Source organism: Saccostrea cucullata, unplaced genomic scaffold (assembly GCF_032062105.1).
Source record: "Saccostrea cucullata isolate Sc308-1 unplaced genomic scaffold, CSIRO_AGI_Scuc_v1 ctg117, whole genome shotgun sequence".
Lineage (NCBI taxonomy): Eukaryota > Metazoa > Mollusca > Bivalvia > Ostreida > Ostreidae > Saccostrea > Saccostrea cuccullata.
Window position 1 is genome coordinate 257,038 of NW_026932623.1, and position 17,387 is coordinate 274,424.

General features: G+C 35.2%; 1 protein-coding gene across 1 annotated transcript in view; it reads right to left on the bottom strand.

Moving 5' to 3' along the window:
• LOC134235658 (breast cancer type 2 susceptibility protein-like) overlaps positions 1-17,014 on the bottom strand; it is a 30,715-nt gene extending 13,701 nt beyond the window's left edge. Inside the window, 17 exon segments of the mRNA XM_062717797.1 lie at positions 463-642; positions 783-941; positions 2,334-2,472; positions 2,594-2,665; positions 2,773-2,901; positions 3,039-3,208; positions 3,342-3,795; positions 3,883-3,955; positions 4,091-4,132; positions 4,290-7,902; positions 8,060-8,103; positions 9,254-10,562; positions 10,904-10,944; positions 14,001-14,158; positions 14,339-14,438; positions 16,007-16,168; positions 16,888-17,014. Of these exon segments, the coding sequence (XP_062573781.1) occupies positions 463-642; positions 783-941; positions 2,334-2,472; positions 2,594-2,665; positions 2,773-2,901; positions 3,039-3,208; positions 3,342-3,795; positions 3,883-3,955; positions 4,091-4,132; positions 4,290-7,902; positions 8,060-8,103; positions 9,254-10,562; positions 10,904-10,944; positions 14,001-14,158; positions 14,339-14,438; positions 16,007-16,168; positions 16,888-17,014 (6,972 nt within the window).
• Between the last annotated feature and the right edge of the window lie 373 nt (positions 17,015-17,387).

Below are 17,387 nucleotides of genomic sequence, written 5' to 3' on the forward strand. Positions count from 1 at the left end.
GGCGAAATGTAGTGAAATTTCGCATCAGCAACTCTCCATCACCTTTACATTGAAATTATCCAGCTAGAGCAATGGAAATGCGTCCATAAGCCATTTTCAAGTAGCCTTAGCATTGTTTGGGAAACGAAAAAGTTTATTTTTTGAAATATTGCTGCATTACTTATGATGAACAGTAAAAAACCCTTAAAACTCCATAATATTGCCAAATGTTTTGTTAAGCATGCAATTTTTGATTTCTGTTAAGCAGACTAAAACTTGACTTCCGGTTATGATCTGGAAATCGTTCAACCGTTAATTTACTGATGTTTACCAAATTAAAAATATTCATAATTTTAAGATACAAAATTCTTTTCTTTACATAATTATTTCCCCCTAAAATAGGGTGTTGCATTTCTTTTGCGTGTCAGTATAGTACATAAAGCTATAATAAATGAAGAAAAAAAAGTTACCCTTCTTACATACCATTAAAGGATATTTTCTTCCCAATACTACATCAATGCATCCGACCACTCCTCCCTCCCCATTGAGATCTGACAGAGGAACACAGAGGGGGCGGGGATCCTTCTGAAACCCCAGCAGGGTGTCCCAGGAGACTGGTCTGGTGGAATTAAAATTGATCTTTAAATGAAGAGAAGCTGGTGCCTAAAACAGATCAAAACAAGGTATAGATTATAAAACAGGCTCAGAAAAATCTTTATACAATTTATTGAACTCATCTCTAACACATTAAAAAGTAATGTATGGAAATAGCAATACTCTTTATACAATTTTCCTGAGCTCACCTCTAATGGGGCACAGGGATCCTGACTGCCCACTAACTCTGCCCCTGAGGTACACAGTTTGTCCCCTGTTTGGATCCTTTTTTTATTGATAAGGTCCAGTAAGGGGATATCCAGTTTAGCTGGGATACAATACCAACCATCTGTCAGCTCTACCGTCACCTAAAATAAATGTGGTTTGAAAATTTAGAAACGTCAACATGCATGCTTCTTAATTTACCTGTTCCCTTATTTTCTTTTATTTATAAGCATTGATGGTCACAATCTATAAAATTAAGAATACATTGAGGATATTAAGCAATAGGCTGTGACATCATACCTTAGAATGAAAATTGTGTACAAGGCTTTCAACAACATACCGTATAGCGGGTTATCTTGGCAGGTGTAAATTTTGGCGTTTTGCCTGCTCAAAGGTATGCTAATAATTTTGGCGAAATTTATTTTAGCGAACACAGGGTTTCATCTCTTTGCAAATGAACACGAAGAAGAGTACTGAATATTTAAGTGATTAAAATTTTAGCGAACTACTGTACAGCAGGAAATTAACTCGCGGAGTTAATATTCGCTATATTCGCGGATAAAGAAGTTCCGCCAATTCAACATACAGTGAATAATTCTTGAAATTATTTATAAGGATAAACTTAAATTTTTTTTATCATCGGTGATTAGATGTAGACTGTCTTTATACTTATGCGAGCGTATGGATCAATTACAAACATGTAGTTGTTGGTGTTTTCAAAGCTTATGAATTGTTAAATAAATTTCTACAGCTAATGATTACGGTAATTTTGCCATCTATAATTAGCTTGTATAATTTCACCAGTGCGTATAACTCAGTCATTACCTTTAATCAAGGCACAAGCATAGTAAACAGGGTAGAAACAATTAATTAATTTCAATTATATGATTTAAAGTTCAACATTTTGACAACAGTACAATTTTTTTCTGATCTGGACTCGGAAATTAAAAAATCTGAATGCGTAATATTGTTTTGACTTCAAATCGGGATCAGTCCGGTGTTTCGTAATTATTCAATCAGGCTCACAGTTGACACAATATGTAGACTTGCCTTTCCTGTCTGATATGCGCGATATAATAGAAACTGGAAATTACAGCTAGCTCACACAATTTATAACTTAAGAAAAATGCTTGCAAGTACTGTTTAAAAATGTATGTTTTTTTTCCTTTCCACGAATTCAAACGACCGCGATTTGCTGAAAATTGAACAAATCGCGATCTTTTCCAACCGCGATTTTAACCTGCTATACAGTACCATCAAAATGCCAAAATTGACACCCCACTAAAATAACCCGCTATATGGTAGGAGAAACTCTAGCAAACTGAGTCCCTGTCAGGACTATTTATTTACTCTCTCACTATCATATAGAAAATCAGAGATTATTTCTCCATAAAGGGAAGGAAATTTAAAGGTTTTGTCCCTTTCCTGTTATTTCTTGAACACTATGACAAAATACCAATTTTATTCATGAACACCATAAAGTATTTCACTTCTGATGTTATGTAATAACATGTTATATGAAATCTGAAATAAACCTCAGCTTCTAGAGGAGTCTGTTGTTTGTTGGCTGGTGTTGAAGCCTTACTCTGCTGTTCTCTACATATACCAGATACACACAGTACCATTAGTTTGGTGGACATGTCATCTCTCTCCATAATTTTTCTTAAGGCCGACCTACAAGACAAAATCATAGATTTCATCATATTATATAAATTTGTACATTACACATCTTTTGTCTATGATAACACATCTTTTATCTATGATTTCACATTTTCTGTTTATTTTTCTACAGTACCTATGACATCTGTCTATCTCTCTATCGTATCTGTACTTCATCTGCAGCATCACATTTTCTGGAGTCAGAGCCCTGAAGAGACAAAACAAAGTACATATAATTCTGAGAGGCATGTGCCTAAATAGTACCAAAAAATTCACAGTAGAGGGACATTTGGGACTATATTTGTCTGGGTTTACCTGCCACCAAACTTATCAGGGGAAGCAACTTCATATGATGCCAGTTTCCACACAATCCACCGGTAGTGATTACAGAACCATGCCTCATTGATCAGGGAGCAGTCCACACTGTCTATTGTCAGAAAGGCTCTACAAGGGGATTCAAATGTTTTATTCATTTAAATATAAATTTCTTCCTTAGAGTTATCTAATGAATAACTCTAAGCTTGCACATTATTCTGTTAACTTCCTACAGTAAGAGACAAATGAAGAATATTGAGACTAACATATACATCTCCTTCACACCGGTAAATCCTTTCTCATCAGGAACAAGAAGAGCCCCATCTCCAACATACACCTGAGTAACATCACTGCTGTAAAAATCTGGTAGGTAAAACTTATGCTTGACGGCACTGCAGGCTCTCACAGAACAGACAGGTGCAGAAACATTGCGTAACTGTAAACAAAAATTACATTAAAAATATACATATAAGAAAACCTGTTTTTTTTTTGTTTTTGTTTTTTTTATTTACATACCTTTAAATTGTAATATATTATTTATTTATTTATTAATTTATGCAGGTACCTACACAAGTATTTGTCTGACTTCTAGTTATCACCTCCCTCAGTCTGACTCTCTGTCCTGAACTTTTCAGTTGAAACAATCGCCCAGCGCTCGGCTTCACATTACATGAAGCCTTTGACTTTATCATATCCTCTTGTTTATTTCTGGCAGTCTTCAGAGCATTTAAGTACCCTTTTGTATTAACTTCCTCAGTCCTATTAGGTGAACTTTGCTTTGAGCATGAAGCTTGACAAGTACTTCCTGCATTCATTGTTTCTTCTATTGATAGAGAGGAGGGTTGACCAGATGGTTTTGTTTTGGGTACAAACACAGGCTGTACTGATTTAACTGCAGGGTTAGGTGGAGTGTTGATAGAATTCGCTCCTGCTTTGTAGGGGGTCCTGAAGGTGGAGCTTTGTGCAGTAGCAGCATGAGCTGTGTTTTTCTTTGCTTCGTCTGCCTTGATGCATTGGGCACTCCTAGAAATAGCACACAAAATGTAATTGATATTTAATTCCAACAATTTAAATATACATTTGTATCAAATGACCCTTATATATTCATACCTGATCTGGACATCAATTAGGTTTTCACATTTTAATGGTTTACTGTAGAAATTTGTCCTGTCCTTTGTATAACCTGATCAAAGAAATAAGATATTTGTTGGGCTTTCTAAGTAAAAAAGCAAATGAAGTAATCAATATATAGATATGTTCAAATAAAAGCAATGCAGAATACACATTAACAGCACATATAATGTAACATGTAAAATACCTTCAGGAACGGTTGAAAGTGCTGTCAAATTCTTCCTCTCACCTACAATTCAAATTCAACAAATATTTGAGATAAGCAACTTTAACACTTTTATTTATATACAATGTAAAGTTATACAGTACTGCAAATGAAAAAAATATTAGCTAAATTTTTTCAAGCTTCTGTTCTTGATATCAGAAGAGAATTGGATAATGTTAACTATACTAGTTACCTAGATTCTGGTTTGATTCCTGGTCAGAGTCCATCTTAATTTTCTTGTTAGGCGTCTCCATTTCATCAAAGAAATCATCGGGCAGCACCAGATTGTCATACTCTCTGGGGTCTCCCACACTCTGGTTCTTTGGCCTCTTGGGAGTCAGCATGGCCTCTAACTTCCTCTTCTGAGTATTTATCTGAAATACCACACTAGATCCACCACTGTGTGTTGCTGGTTTGTCAACATTTTCTTCGTCATTTTTCTCTAACCTTTTAGGAGCTATTTCAAGAGACTCTTTCGACACTGCAATAGATTTCCCACTAGCACTTTGGAAAGGCGAGATCTTTGGATGTATTTTTCCATTATTCAAAGTTTCTGAAGATTGTTCCATAGAATCTGTTTCTGCTAGCTTAGAACGAGCCATATCAAGTGATTTCTGTGAAACTGAGATGGTTTTGCCACTAGCACTCTGAAAAGGAGAAAATGGTTTTTCCTTCGACTTTACTTCTACAGTTGTACAATCTGATGTTCCCATTTCATGGTTATCTGCAAACTTTGCTTTGGCGATCTCTAGAGACTTCTGGGACACTGAAACAGATTTACCACTAGCACTTTGAAATGGAGAGAGGTTCTTTTTCTCTGCCGTAAGGTGATCTACTTCATCGTTGTCTTCACTGAAGAATGACTTGGTGGATTCCAGGGCTGCATATGACACAGAAATCTGTTTTCCAGATGCACTCATAAATGGACAAGCTACAGTACTTGCAGATGACTGCTCAATCTGTTTTGCATTTCTATTTAATCCAGTTATATTTTGCTCACAATCATCTAACTTTTTGAGTTCACTTATATGGGCTAAAGCCTTTTCAGATATGTGAACACTTTTCCCTGAGGCACTAATAAAAGGACTAACTGAAACAGATGACAGGAAACTTTCGTTCTCCTTTCCTGACATGCTCTGAAATTTCTGTGGGATACTGGGTGATTTAGCAGCAGATTTTAAATCATTTACCTTTGGAACAGCTTGGATATTTTCTGATGTCTCTTTAAGAGGTATTGAGGAATCCAGGTTCACTTCTGAATTTGTGTCTTTTGTAACATTTTGTGAAAAATTGTCATGAAATAAATTTTCCAGAACAGATTCTGGAAAGTTTTCATTATTTTCTTCAGAAGAAGAGGCCCAAAGCTTTTTTGCTTCAGCGACAGATTTTTCATCCACTTTAACCACCTTCCCTGATGCTGTTTGAAATCCACCAAATGAAATTTTATCTTGACTTGGTACATTCCTTGCGATGCCACATGAACTGATAATTGTTTGTGCATTATCTGCTGAAGAACTTTCTAATGGTTTCTTTGCTCCTGATAAGGTACTTTCACTGAAGTCCACTTGTTTTATAGGGCTGGAACTGTCTGCAGGTTCCTCTAGAGGACTTTTCATGCCATCCATGTTTTTACTCCTACTGGATACATCATGGAACTTCTCCCATAACTTTCTGGCTTCTAAAGTGGAATCATCACATACACTTACAGTTATGCCAGAAGCTGTATGAAATCCTTGGAATGTTTCATTTTTACTGTTTTCATGTACAGACTTCAGAAAATCCTCTCCAAGTGATTTTTCCCATAATTCTGTTGCTACAGATAGAGATTGCTTTTGCACACTTACACTTTTACCTGAAGCTGTCTGAAATCCTTTGAATTCCCTTGTCATATCATAACCTTCATCTTCTAATGCAGAGGAATTCACTGTCCTAGGTTTATCATTTGATTCATTCAAAGTGCCTTCTGTTTTTAGATTCAAATTTAAATTGTTTCCTTTTAAGTCAGGATTAGAATTTGAGAGTTGAAGATCTGTATGTAGAATGACTTCTTTATCTTTGAATGTAATCTCAGGATCAAGAGCATCAAATTTATCTGAAATTTCTTCTGTTTGCTTTTCCAATAGTTCCTTTGCCTTCTTCAGACTCTCGTCATCAATGCTGACTGTTTTACCAGAAGCAGTTTGAAATCCACTAAAACTAGGTTCTGTCATTCCAGCAAATGATTTTTTAACTTGCTTATCAACCAGTTCAGTTTTATCTTTCAACTTCTTACCAGAAGGCGAAGGCGTGTTTTCTTCTTCTCTCTCTACAGATACCCTACTTCCATTTGCGTCATTTACATTGACTTTTCTCTCAGCTTCTGGGGTTAACTTTTGGGAGATTTCCATTTCTTCATCAAACATATCGTTCAAAAATAGATTGCTTAAATCTGCACTGTCATCAGGTTTTTCAGCAACTGTTTCTTCCTTATTACTTATCTCATCCATTTTCTCCTCCTTACTGCTTTTTCTCTGAGAGGTTGTATCTGTACATTTACTTACGTTCATTTTATTTTCATATGACATCTCAGATTTGGTCTCATCCTGCTTAGGATTTTCTACAATATTCGATACTTTATGTATGGAGTCATTCAATTTTGGCTTAACTAAAATTTGAGGTGGTTTAAATGGTCTAAAGCCTTTAGGAATGTTTGAGCCAGGAGGGAATTTTGCAGCAATGGATGCTGATTTCATCTGCTGATCAGCTTTCTGTTGTTTTATTGGGAAACTGCTTCTTGGTTCTGGTTTATGATCACCTATTCCCTTCTTCTTTATTCCAGAAAATAAAGTTTGAATAATTTCCTTCTCATCAATTTCAGTAGAATTATCTCCCTTCCCTTCCAGTTCTGTACAAACTGCTTTGCTTTCTACTAGAACAACTTTTGCACTGCTGAATCCCTTTCCACCAGCTGTCTTAAATCCACTGAACAAGTCTGAATCAAGATTACCACTAACTTGAAATTCCTCAAATATATCTGAGAAAATGTTTTTTCCTTTGGCTTTCAGCTTTCCAGTATCGAAATTTCTAGAGGATGCTGCCGTTTTCATAGAACCTTCTTCAAGGTGAAGTTTATTTGCACTTGAGAAACCTTTAAAATTTGCCCCCTTCAACAAATCACCTCCTTCCCTGTCCCCAGATGGCACTATTTCTAGAGTATTTTTGTCACACCCTGTATCTGGAAATTCTCCGGCATCACCCTCATCTGAGATAATCATTTGAGCCTTTCTCAGAGAATTTTCACTTGGTTCTACGTTCTTTCCACTTGCTGTTTGGAATCCTTGAAAACCAGCAATACACTCTGAAGAAATTTCTATCTTGTCTCCTTCAGCTTGTTCAAAGTTTGCTCTGCTTTGAAGTAAATGTTTATTGATGTGTGTTTTCTCTGAATGGCTCTGTTTCTGCACAGTTTTCTCCCCTATTTCACTGGTATCTACTTCTAATATTGCCTTTGCTTTCAGTAAAGCTTCTTTCGTTTGAGAAAACTTTTTACCAGCTGCTGTGCAGAATCCCTGAAATATCTCTTTGGTTTCCCTGGGTGTATCTACTGCTAAATTATCTGTAGAAGCTTGACAAGGGAGATAACTTGATTTTGTGTAGTGTATGGTGTCTTCTGAAGGCTTGTCTGTATTAGACATGGTGGACGGAATGTTTCTTTTGTCTGGTAATGGACTTGCTTTCTCTGATCTGACACTGCTATACTTTTGTACCATTTCATGATCCTCTTTAATGGGGATAGAGATGTCTTTTGAACAGTCCTGTAAAGAAGAAAGTATCCACTACTTGAAAATTTATTGAATAACTTTTGAACAAATCAAAAAATATTCTGCTAGACAAGTTTTTACTTGCTGACTAATCACTATTCTTCACACAGAGTTGTTTTTTAAAAAGGAAAAATTTATTCCAAAAACTTGCCTTCTTTTTGACAACTGTCTGCAATGATGAGAACTTCTGAAACCCTGGCAAAATAGAATAAAACTGTGAATAAACTTGAAAGAATTCAATAATTTAATATTGTGCTAGCAATAAATTCATTTTGTACAAATCCAGGTATATCAAGTTTTTTGGAGGTACCTGTTACCATTCTAACTAGGGATGTCAAAATTGTCAATAATTGATATTCGAATATTCGACAGGAGTATTCGAATATATTCGAATATTCGATAAAATAAATACATTTTGCATTATTAAGAGAATTTAGTATATATTTTAACTCTCCTGTCAACAAGTATATGTTTAGTCATTATTTTGAAATAAAATTTCACACAGAGTTTTGTAAATGCAAAGTAATTATATATTTTTTTTTAAATTTACAGAATATATGAAGAGTATACATCTAAATGTAATGAAAATTTGTTTTTGAAAATTCAAAAGCTTCTTAAATATGTTCCAGCTAGATTAATTGATCGTCTTACCAAAGTCTACACTACTTACTCCTACATTTATACCACTCTAAACAATTATCTATGGAAGAAAAATTAAAATCAATTAATTTTAGTGAATTAATTATCCAATAATTATTTTTAATGATATATACATTAACAAGGGGTCCTTGTGTTTTCTGTAAAATTGTGCCCTTACAACAATACAAACTGATTGTAAGTACTTGGTACTGTTATACCACTAATTAAATGATCAAAGAATTATTTATTCTAATAATTACACTCTTCACACTTTTAAAGTAATCCAACAGGAGTGTCTTTTAATTTTTTTTTTTAAATCAAATCTTATTCATGTCAACGGTACGAACTTCATTCAATTTCAAATAAAATTTGTCAGATTTTTATCTCAGAGTCTAAAACCGAATATTCGAATCACAAATTTGTATTCGAATATCAACTTATCGAATGAATATTCGAATATTCGAATATTCGTTGACATCCCTAATTCTAACAATTTAGTGTAAAATGTTACAGTAATAATGATCTCTAGTATATTGAATTTACAGATATTTTAAATTACTTCAGTGAGAATAAATCCGTAATGAGAAGAAGGAAAACAGCATTCCAACTGAGGCAAAAAATAAACATGTTGAATTTCTTTAAACTGAATCACAGCCTTTATCAAATTCAAACAGAATTAAGTATAATCTCCTTATCTGTTTATTACCTTGAACTGAGCTGACTTTGGGGTTCTCAGTCTGTGTCGGCCTGTTGACATCAATCTCTGGTCTCTGACTCACCACTGCTTCATCCTGCTGTATCGCCAAGGAACCATCACCATGTTCATCTGGCACATGATGGCTTTGGAAAGGTGACTCCACTTCTTTATAGCCATATACAGTCTTGGGGCATGACTTTGTGATCTGGTTACTGGTAGGATATGAAAATTTTCTGTTCTTACACCTAAGGCTGGACAAATTAGAGTTGACTGGGGTTTCCTTTTGTTTAGAATTTATGTTCTTCTGATCTTCTGACTTTATTTTGCTTTGTTCTTTGTCATTAGAATTTACTTGTTGTTTCTGGATGTTTTCAGTGATTTTGGGGGATTTTTCACTTTTGTTTGTTAATGTATTAGAGTGCACTGTGTTTTCATCAAATGTTAATAGATTCTCATTATTAAGGGAACACATCTCATTCAATGAAGTCGGTGATACTTGGGAGAACAAATCATCTACATCTTCAGTAGTCTCATCACTTTGTTTCTCTGAGTGGGAGACCAATTCCTTGCTCAATGTCAGATGACTTGGAAGGTCAGACGAGTTTTGTTCTAAAGACTGACCAGGTATCTCCATCTTTATTACTGTATCAAGTTCTTTGTTTGTATTATTAGCTTCCTTCACTGTGTTAGATTCTTCAGCAGTGTCTTCAGTATGACTGAAGGTCACACGTTTCCTTGTACTTGATCGTCCAGACCTTCTCTTCTCGTTAGATAGAATTGACTTGACCCTCTTGTTACTTTCCACAGGAGTCTTGTACTTTTCTGCGCTGGGTCTATCCTTAACAGCCTTCACTGGAGATGTCGAGAGGGGAGAATTATTTATAGTAACGCCAACATTTACAGCTGAATCCTCCCACGACTTCCTTTTCTGTCCCCTGTTTGGAGCACCTCGACGCTTTCCTACAGACTTAGAGGGTGGATCAAAGAAATCAGACAGGGTTTCATCAATGACCTCTTGCTTCAGGGTCACAGCTTTATGTTCCACCAATGGACCTTTTTCTAAACAGCTAGGTGATTTTCCACATTTACTTGGCGTAATCTCGTCTATTGTATTTGAATCCTCTGGTAAGAGTTCTTGAGAAAATATAGGCTCACTCTCCCACTCTGTTGGTTCAGATTTCACAGGGATGTCAACTATTATCTTTGAGTTAGTTTCTAAATCTTCTTTTGATTCTGCCTTTTCTGCTTCATTAAAACTACAGCACAGTTCATCCTGACTCTTAACAAGTCCTGGAGAAAACAATGCCCTTGGTACTTTCTGGAAAGGTTAGTATAAGAAACATTTACCATGAATCACGTGAACAAAACAGTACTGTTTGTCACCAAACGTTGCAAAATCTTTCACAAATTACAATTTATATAATCGTTCATCTAAAAAATGTATGGGAATAATCACTTGATAAAGTGATTATAAAGAAGAAGTAAAAATTTTAATACTTTTGATAAATATGCCTCTACAAAAAAGACAATGGACAAAGTTCTATTAGAAATGCCCCCTCAAACCTTTGGTTCATGATAACTAAAAGCTATTACGAGTCATATGAAGTTCTAAATTCTTTCAATTTACAATCTTTGGTCAATTTTTTTTTCCATATTTACCTTCTGTTTTTCTGAATCTGTGTACTCTTTTTCACAGGAATCTGAAAATAGAATGTATACAGTCAAACTCGGTTATAGCGAAGTCCTGGGGACCTGTGAATTTAATTCACTATATCCGTAATTCGCTATATCTGTATAACGAATTCATATAACCATTATAGCGAATTCGCAATATGGATGTTTTACTTCAAGAATTACTATCAAATATGTTAGGGAAGCAAATATTACAAAACATATTTTCGATAACTGTTTTATTATGAATTGAATTTTATATACTAATTCTAACAAGAGGCCCAGGGGCCACAGCGCTCACCTGAGCACATCGGGCTTGAATTTTGGGGGGCGCGCGGGGGGGGGGGGGGGGGGGGGGGGGGGGGGGGGGGGGGGGGGGTGGGGGGGGGGTGGTGTGTGTTGAATTTAATACTACTTGAGAATGCTTTCATATTAATACAGCATATGACTTTGCTGTTCTTGATAAAAAGATATTTTAAAAACATTTTCTTCCTATATATAACTTCATAAAAAGTTGAATTTGATTCCCCGTTGTTTCCCTCCCTACCCCAAAGGGCCATGATTTTAATACATTTAAAATCAGGATTTGAACAAACTTAATTCTGCACTATCCGTAAATGCTTCCATATAAATACTGGTATCACTAATCTTGGCTTTGCTATTCTTGAGGAGAAGATTTTTTTATATATATTTAATGTAAAACTTGGATCCCCCATTGTGACCCTACCCTACCCCTGGGGGTCATAATTTGAATAAACTAGAATCAACACTACCTGAGAATGATTCCATATAAATATCACTAATCATGGCTCTGAAGTACTTGAGAAGACGATCTTTAAAGATTTCCCTATCAAGACCTATGTAAAACTTTGATCAGCCATTTTGGCCCCATCCTACCCCAAGGGGTCATAATTTGAACAAACTTGAATCTACACTACCTGAGGATCCTTCCACATGAGTTTCATTTTTCCTGGCCCAGTGGTTCTTGAGAAGAAGATTTTTAAAGATTTTCCCTATTTACTCCTATGTAAAACTTTGGTTGGCCGTTGTGGCCCCATCCTACCCCTGGGGGTCATGATTTGAACAAACTTGAATCTACACTACCTGAGGATGCTTCCCTATAAGTTTCATCTTTCCTGGCACATTGTTCTTTAGAAGAAGATTTTTAAAACATAGCATCAAATTTTCACTATTTCTGAATTATCTCCCCTTGAATAAGGGCATGGCCCTTCATTTGAACAAACTTGAATCCCCTTCACCCAAGGATACTTTGTGGCAAGTTTGGTTGAAATCGACCCAGTGGTTCTTGAGGAGAAGATGACAATGTGAAATGTTTACGACAACAACGACGACAACGACAACAACGACGACAGACGACGGACAAATTTTGATCAGAAAAGCTCACTTGAGCCTTCGGCTCAGGTGAGCTAAAAAGGAAATAAAGTCAGTTAAATTTATCAAATATTTTAATAATATTTGAAAGTTCGTTATAAAAGATGTAAAGAGGAAGAGCCATCTTATGCATAAAATGGCCCTGTGCTTATATCAATTAATTAACTATTACCCTCTTTCCATTTTCATACATCAAAATAAAGTAGACACTTGGTGCTTTCATGTTCTATAATGGAATTTCGTTTTGAGAATCCAAATATTTGAAAACAGGCTTTGAGAAATTGCAATGCTCTTGAAATTTGCAGAAAATAAGCGTACTTGACTACCTTCAGCAAAGAATTAAAATATGAGCACAGCCCATGATCCAAAAAATAAAACACGTTTTTTGATCTTCAGAAATAGGCCTTTTATTATGTATTGGCATATTTTGGATCAGAAGTTGTGCTCTATATGAAATATTGAAAAAACAATTCAACTTTAGGTCTTTTCAAAGGAATTTACAGGATATGAGGAAAATGACGCATTTGATGACGTCATAATGCATTGACTAGATGTGAAATTACGTCACAATTAATAGATATGTGGTCACCAACATTCCAAGTGATAAGTACTGCATTTGCAAACTTAACTGAGCGGTTTTGAATTTTCAGAAATTCTCAGGGCCAAATAAGGCCCAAAGTGGCTCTACCTCTTTCATTATATTTCACCTCTACGGGACTCAAAATCAGTTCGCTATATCCGTAAATTCGTTATATCAGAGTTAGTCATAACCGTAAAATTTTACAAAGATTTGTTAAGAATTTTGCCGGGGACCCAGAAAAACTTCGCTGTATCCGTGAATTTGCTATATCCGTGTTCGTACTAAACGAGTTTTACTGTACATGTATATCTAAAACTGATTCAATGATTGGGTGCACAAGTACTAAGTGAAGACTTCAAACATAAACCATTTTGATTTTCAGCTTAATGCCTGGCAATTCAATTTGTTTGAGCACAGTGTTCTAGTTGTTTATTTGCTTCATTTTGATCATTTTGACTGATGAAAGAATAAGAGCTTTTAAGTTCTTAATCTTTCATCAATCAAAATGAAGCAAATGAACAACTAGAACATTATCAATTACAAATTGCAAGCTCATTTCAAGGTCTGATCACAAGTTAACATATATTTTCCTCCTAAATTCACACATACCTTTCCAGATAATGAATCTTTTGAGCAAGAAAATTATTCAATCACAAAAGTCACATCACAAACATCCTTCTCCAATATATCTGCTACTGAATAATTTTTCTGAAATTATCTCTCTTTGTCCATGCATTAATTTTTGTCATTTCAAAATTCCCTTGGCTGTTTAAAAGTTTCAAGAATATAAATCTCTTGAAAGAAGATTTAGTTGATTTCTGTCATTAAAGAATGACTTATAGTGACCTATAATGACTCTTTTGCTGCACGTGGGTGAATTTAGTATGGGGCAAAATAAAAGAAAAGGTCATCTCTTTCACACAACTGTTAGAGCATTTACCATCTTAAAAATTGTTGTATATTTCATGTACATATATTAGCAATTTAAATATTAAAATTAGCAACATTCTTTGAATGCAGATTTTACTACTAAAAGAGAAATCAACTTAACAAAGAAATAACATTCCATCTAAATTATTTTACAGCAAGCTAATTCCATCAGAATTGATATACCTTGCTTGACAGCTGGAGATATGGTGAGATGGGAGGGTGTTGCCAAGGAACTTGTCCATGATGTCATAGAATCGTTAGCCGTGATCCCCAGACTTCTGATTAAAGCATCCTCCGAAGTTATGGTCTGGGATAAAGCCCCAACCTCCCAACCTTGTGGACTGAAATAAACAAACAACAGAGTCATTTTCCTACATCAAACTAATTTTGTTAAAAACAAGCACCAAACTTAATGCATAACCCTATTACTTCATGAGTTATAATTTACAGTGAAATCAATTGTGCAAACATATTCATGCACAGGATTTTCAATTCCCCCACAAGCCGATTTTGTTTCATACCTTAGACCAAGAGATGGTTGCAGCCAATCAGCCCTTGGACTGCTAGTAGTGGACTGAGAACTCAAAAGTCGCTCAAATGTGGAGACTTCCGGGGAAGATTCTAAAAATATTGAAAAAAACAAGAGGCCCATGGGCCATGATGGACACCTGAGTATCACAACTTTTTCTGGCCCCATCCAGAACTGGTAGCTATTTTGGGAAGACTTGACTAATGGTTATTCAATGCATGCCAAATAGTCCATTGTTTATTTAATACATGCTAAGTTGAAATATTAAGGGTCAACAATAAAAATTCATTTGTTTGATGTACTCCGACCTACCCGTCAAAAACACGCCACCCGATCATATTTATTCAGCACTTAAATTTTTTTTTCAGTTTCTATGATATATTATTTCTCTAGAATGCTTTTTGATTGAAATTTTTATGGCAATATAGATGAAATTTATTATTTCTTCTTTGGTTATCCAGTGTGGAATGAAAACATCAATAAATTTCTCAGTCTGTGATTTTCATAACAGATATCATTTTGTCTGATCTGTTTAGCAAAAAAAAACTACCTACTAGTAATGTCTACCTACCCACCTTGAAAAATATGGGATGGAGTACATCAAACAAAAATATTTTTAATGATGGTCTACAGTATGAAATGTACAGGCTTTTTTCCCTTGAATGTACACACTCAGCTAAGATAGCATCTAGGAGTAAATATAGCATTAATTTAATTTTTATGTTTTTTGTCACATCCTGTGAGTTTGTGGGAGATAGAAACAAGAAAAACTAGAACTGTCCAAACGGGACAAAATACCCCCCGCTGGGTTTTTCAGAAGTAAGTTTTTCCATAATAAAGATATGTATCACACATGAATTATGAAATTTTTCTTCCAGTGACCTTACACTCCCCCAAATGACCTTGGGCCAAGGTCATGATACACCCTTGGGGCATGGGCAATCTTTGAATGAAATGAGAACCTTCAAAGTTTATCTATAAAAAAGATGTGGACCGGACACGAATTATGAAATTTTTCTTCCAGTGACCTTGAACTTCCCCAAATGACCTTAGATCAAGGTCAGGACACACCCTTGGATCATGGGCAATCTTTGTGTGAAATGAGAACCTACCAAGTTTATCCATAAGAAAGATATGGACCAGACACGAATTATGAAATTTTTCTTCCAGTGACCTTGAAGTTCCCCAAATGACCTTGAGTCAAGGTCATGACACACCCTTAGGTCATGGGCAATCTTTGTGTGGAGTAGTAGATTCTAATGTTCCTCCGTAAGAAAGATATGGACTGGACATGTTTGCACAGACAGATGGACAGACGTACAGACGGACAAGGTGATTCCTATATACCCCCCCAAACTTTGTTTGCGGGGGGTATAATAACAAATTTCGTGTCCCTACACTCAAAAGTGCTATACACGAAAAATAGTAAAAACTGGTTAAATTATTCAAAAGAAGTTAAATATGTTCTATAAAGATGAACTCAAGATGGATGATGCACAATGGATGAAAACAGATGACAATGGGTCACCTAGTCACTATGGTGAGGTAAAATGAAGACATATGCAGTTATAAAGATACATAATATATATTTCATTCCTCAAGTGAAATCACAAGAGTCAAAATAGTCTGTTCAACAAGACAATTAAAGTTCTGCAATTACCAAATGTCCTTCCTCTGTGGAATTTGAGGATATCTGGTGTGAGTTGGGAGGAACACTGAGACAAGGGAGAAGTAAATAAATCCCTCTCCTCTTCTCTCTTTCTGCCTTCAAGTCTCTGTAATGTAGCATTCTGTAGCCAGTCTTCATGACTCGGACCCACAGCTGAAAAAGATCAATAATCATACACACAGCAATTATAGTCAGCTTAGTTAATTTTCATAAGAGAACCATACCAATTAGCAGATTTTTCTCTCTCTATTTTTGACAAGTGATGCAATCAAACATATTATTTCTAAATATATTTATCATTACTCATCTGACAGATGTGATATTATCTGAGAGAGAGAGAGCGAGGGAGATATTCTAAAATGATTATTTTCAACATTACATTCACTTTACTAGTACACCCCTCCAATACATCTGGTCTCACCTTTTGAATTAGGGTCTGTGTTATACCCTATTCATGGATTTGTAGAGTTTGCTGATTTCTTAGATTAAACACAATTCGATATCTTCACTTTTTTTCATTTTGTAAATCATTTGATGCATCACTCATGCAAATTTGGTCCAGGTATAGGCTTGTGTTACTTGGGAATGGACTTGCTACAAAAATTTTATCTGAGACACTAATGCTTACATCATGACATTAGCTCAACTCAACTTTGAGAAGGTGAACTAAATACTACTGCAGAGTGTGGACCAGTCTTTACAAATCACCAAATGTTCATAAATATACATCATTTCATTGATATAGCATAAGATAATTTCAGATTGTTTTTCCAATACTTTTCTTTCCTAAACAGGAAGTATCCAATACTTCCATAGTTTCCCATTTTCCATCATTCATTTTTATCCATCTGTTTAGCAAGATTAAAACATACCTTCTTCTAATCTTTCCTTTGATCTTGAGAAACATTTCTTGGTTCTTTTCCTAAGAGACAGTCTTAAAGTTTGATGATGTTCCCCACATTTCTGACATGGCAATTTTTTCTCACTTCCTTCTTCCATTTCATCTATTTCAAAATAAAATGAAAGAACTGTACTTTGCTGGTCCCCCCGATAGTGTCGTCAAAGGCGACATCAGTATATAGGAGATCACATGAGCGATTGAACAAAAATTTAAAATATGTCTTTTTTCCTTTTTGACCCTTAAATCAAATTCAACGGTTAAAAGTTTAGTTTAAAATTTTGTTTTTAAACCAGGGTTCGACACTAACATTTTTAGGCTATGGTCCGACCGGACTAGTGCTTCTTTACTTTTACTAGTCCGCGGTCAATTTTATGAGTCTGTCAAAAATAAAAATAAATAAATAGAGCTACGATCGTATTCCTGATCTCATTCATTTTTCTCTAGGCCTATACATGTACATAATTACATCAT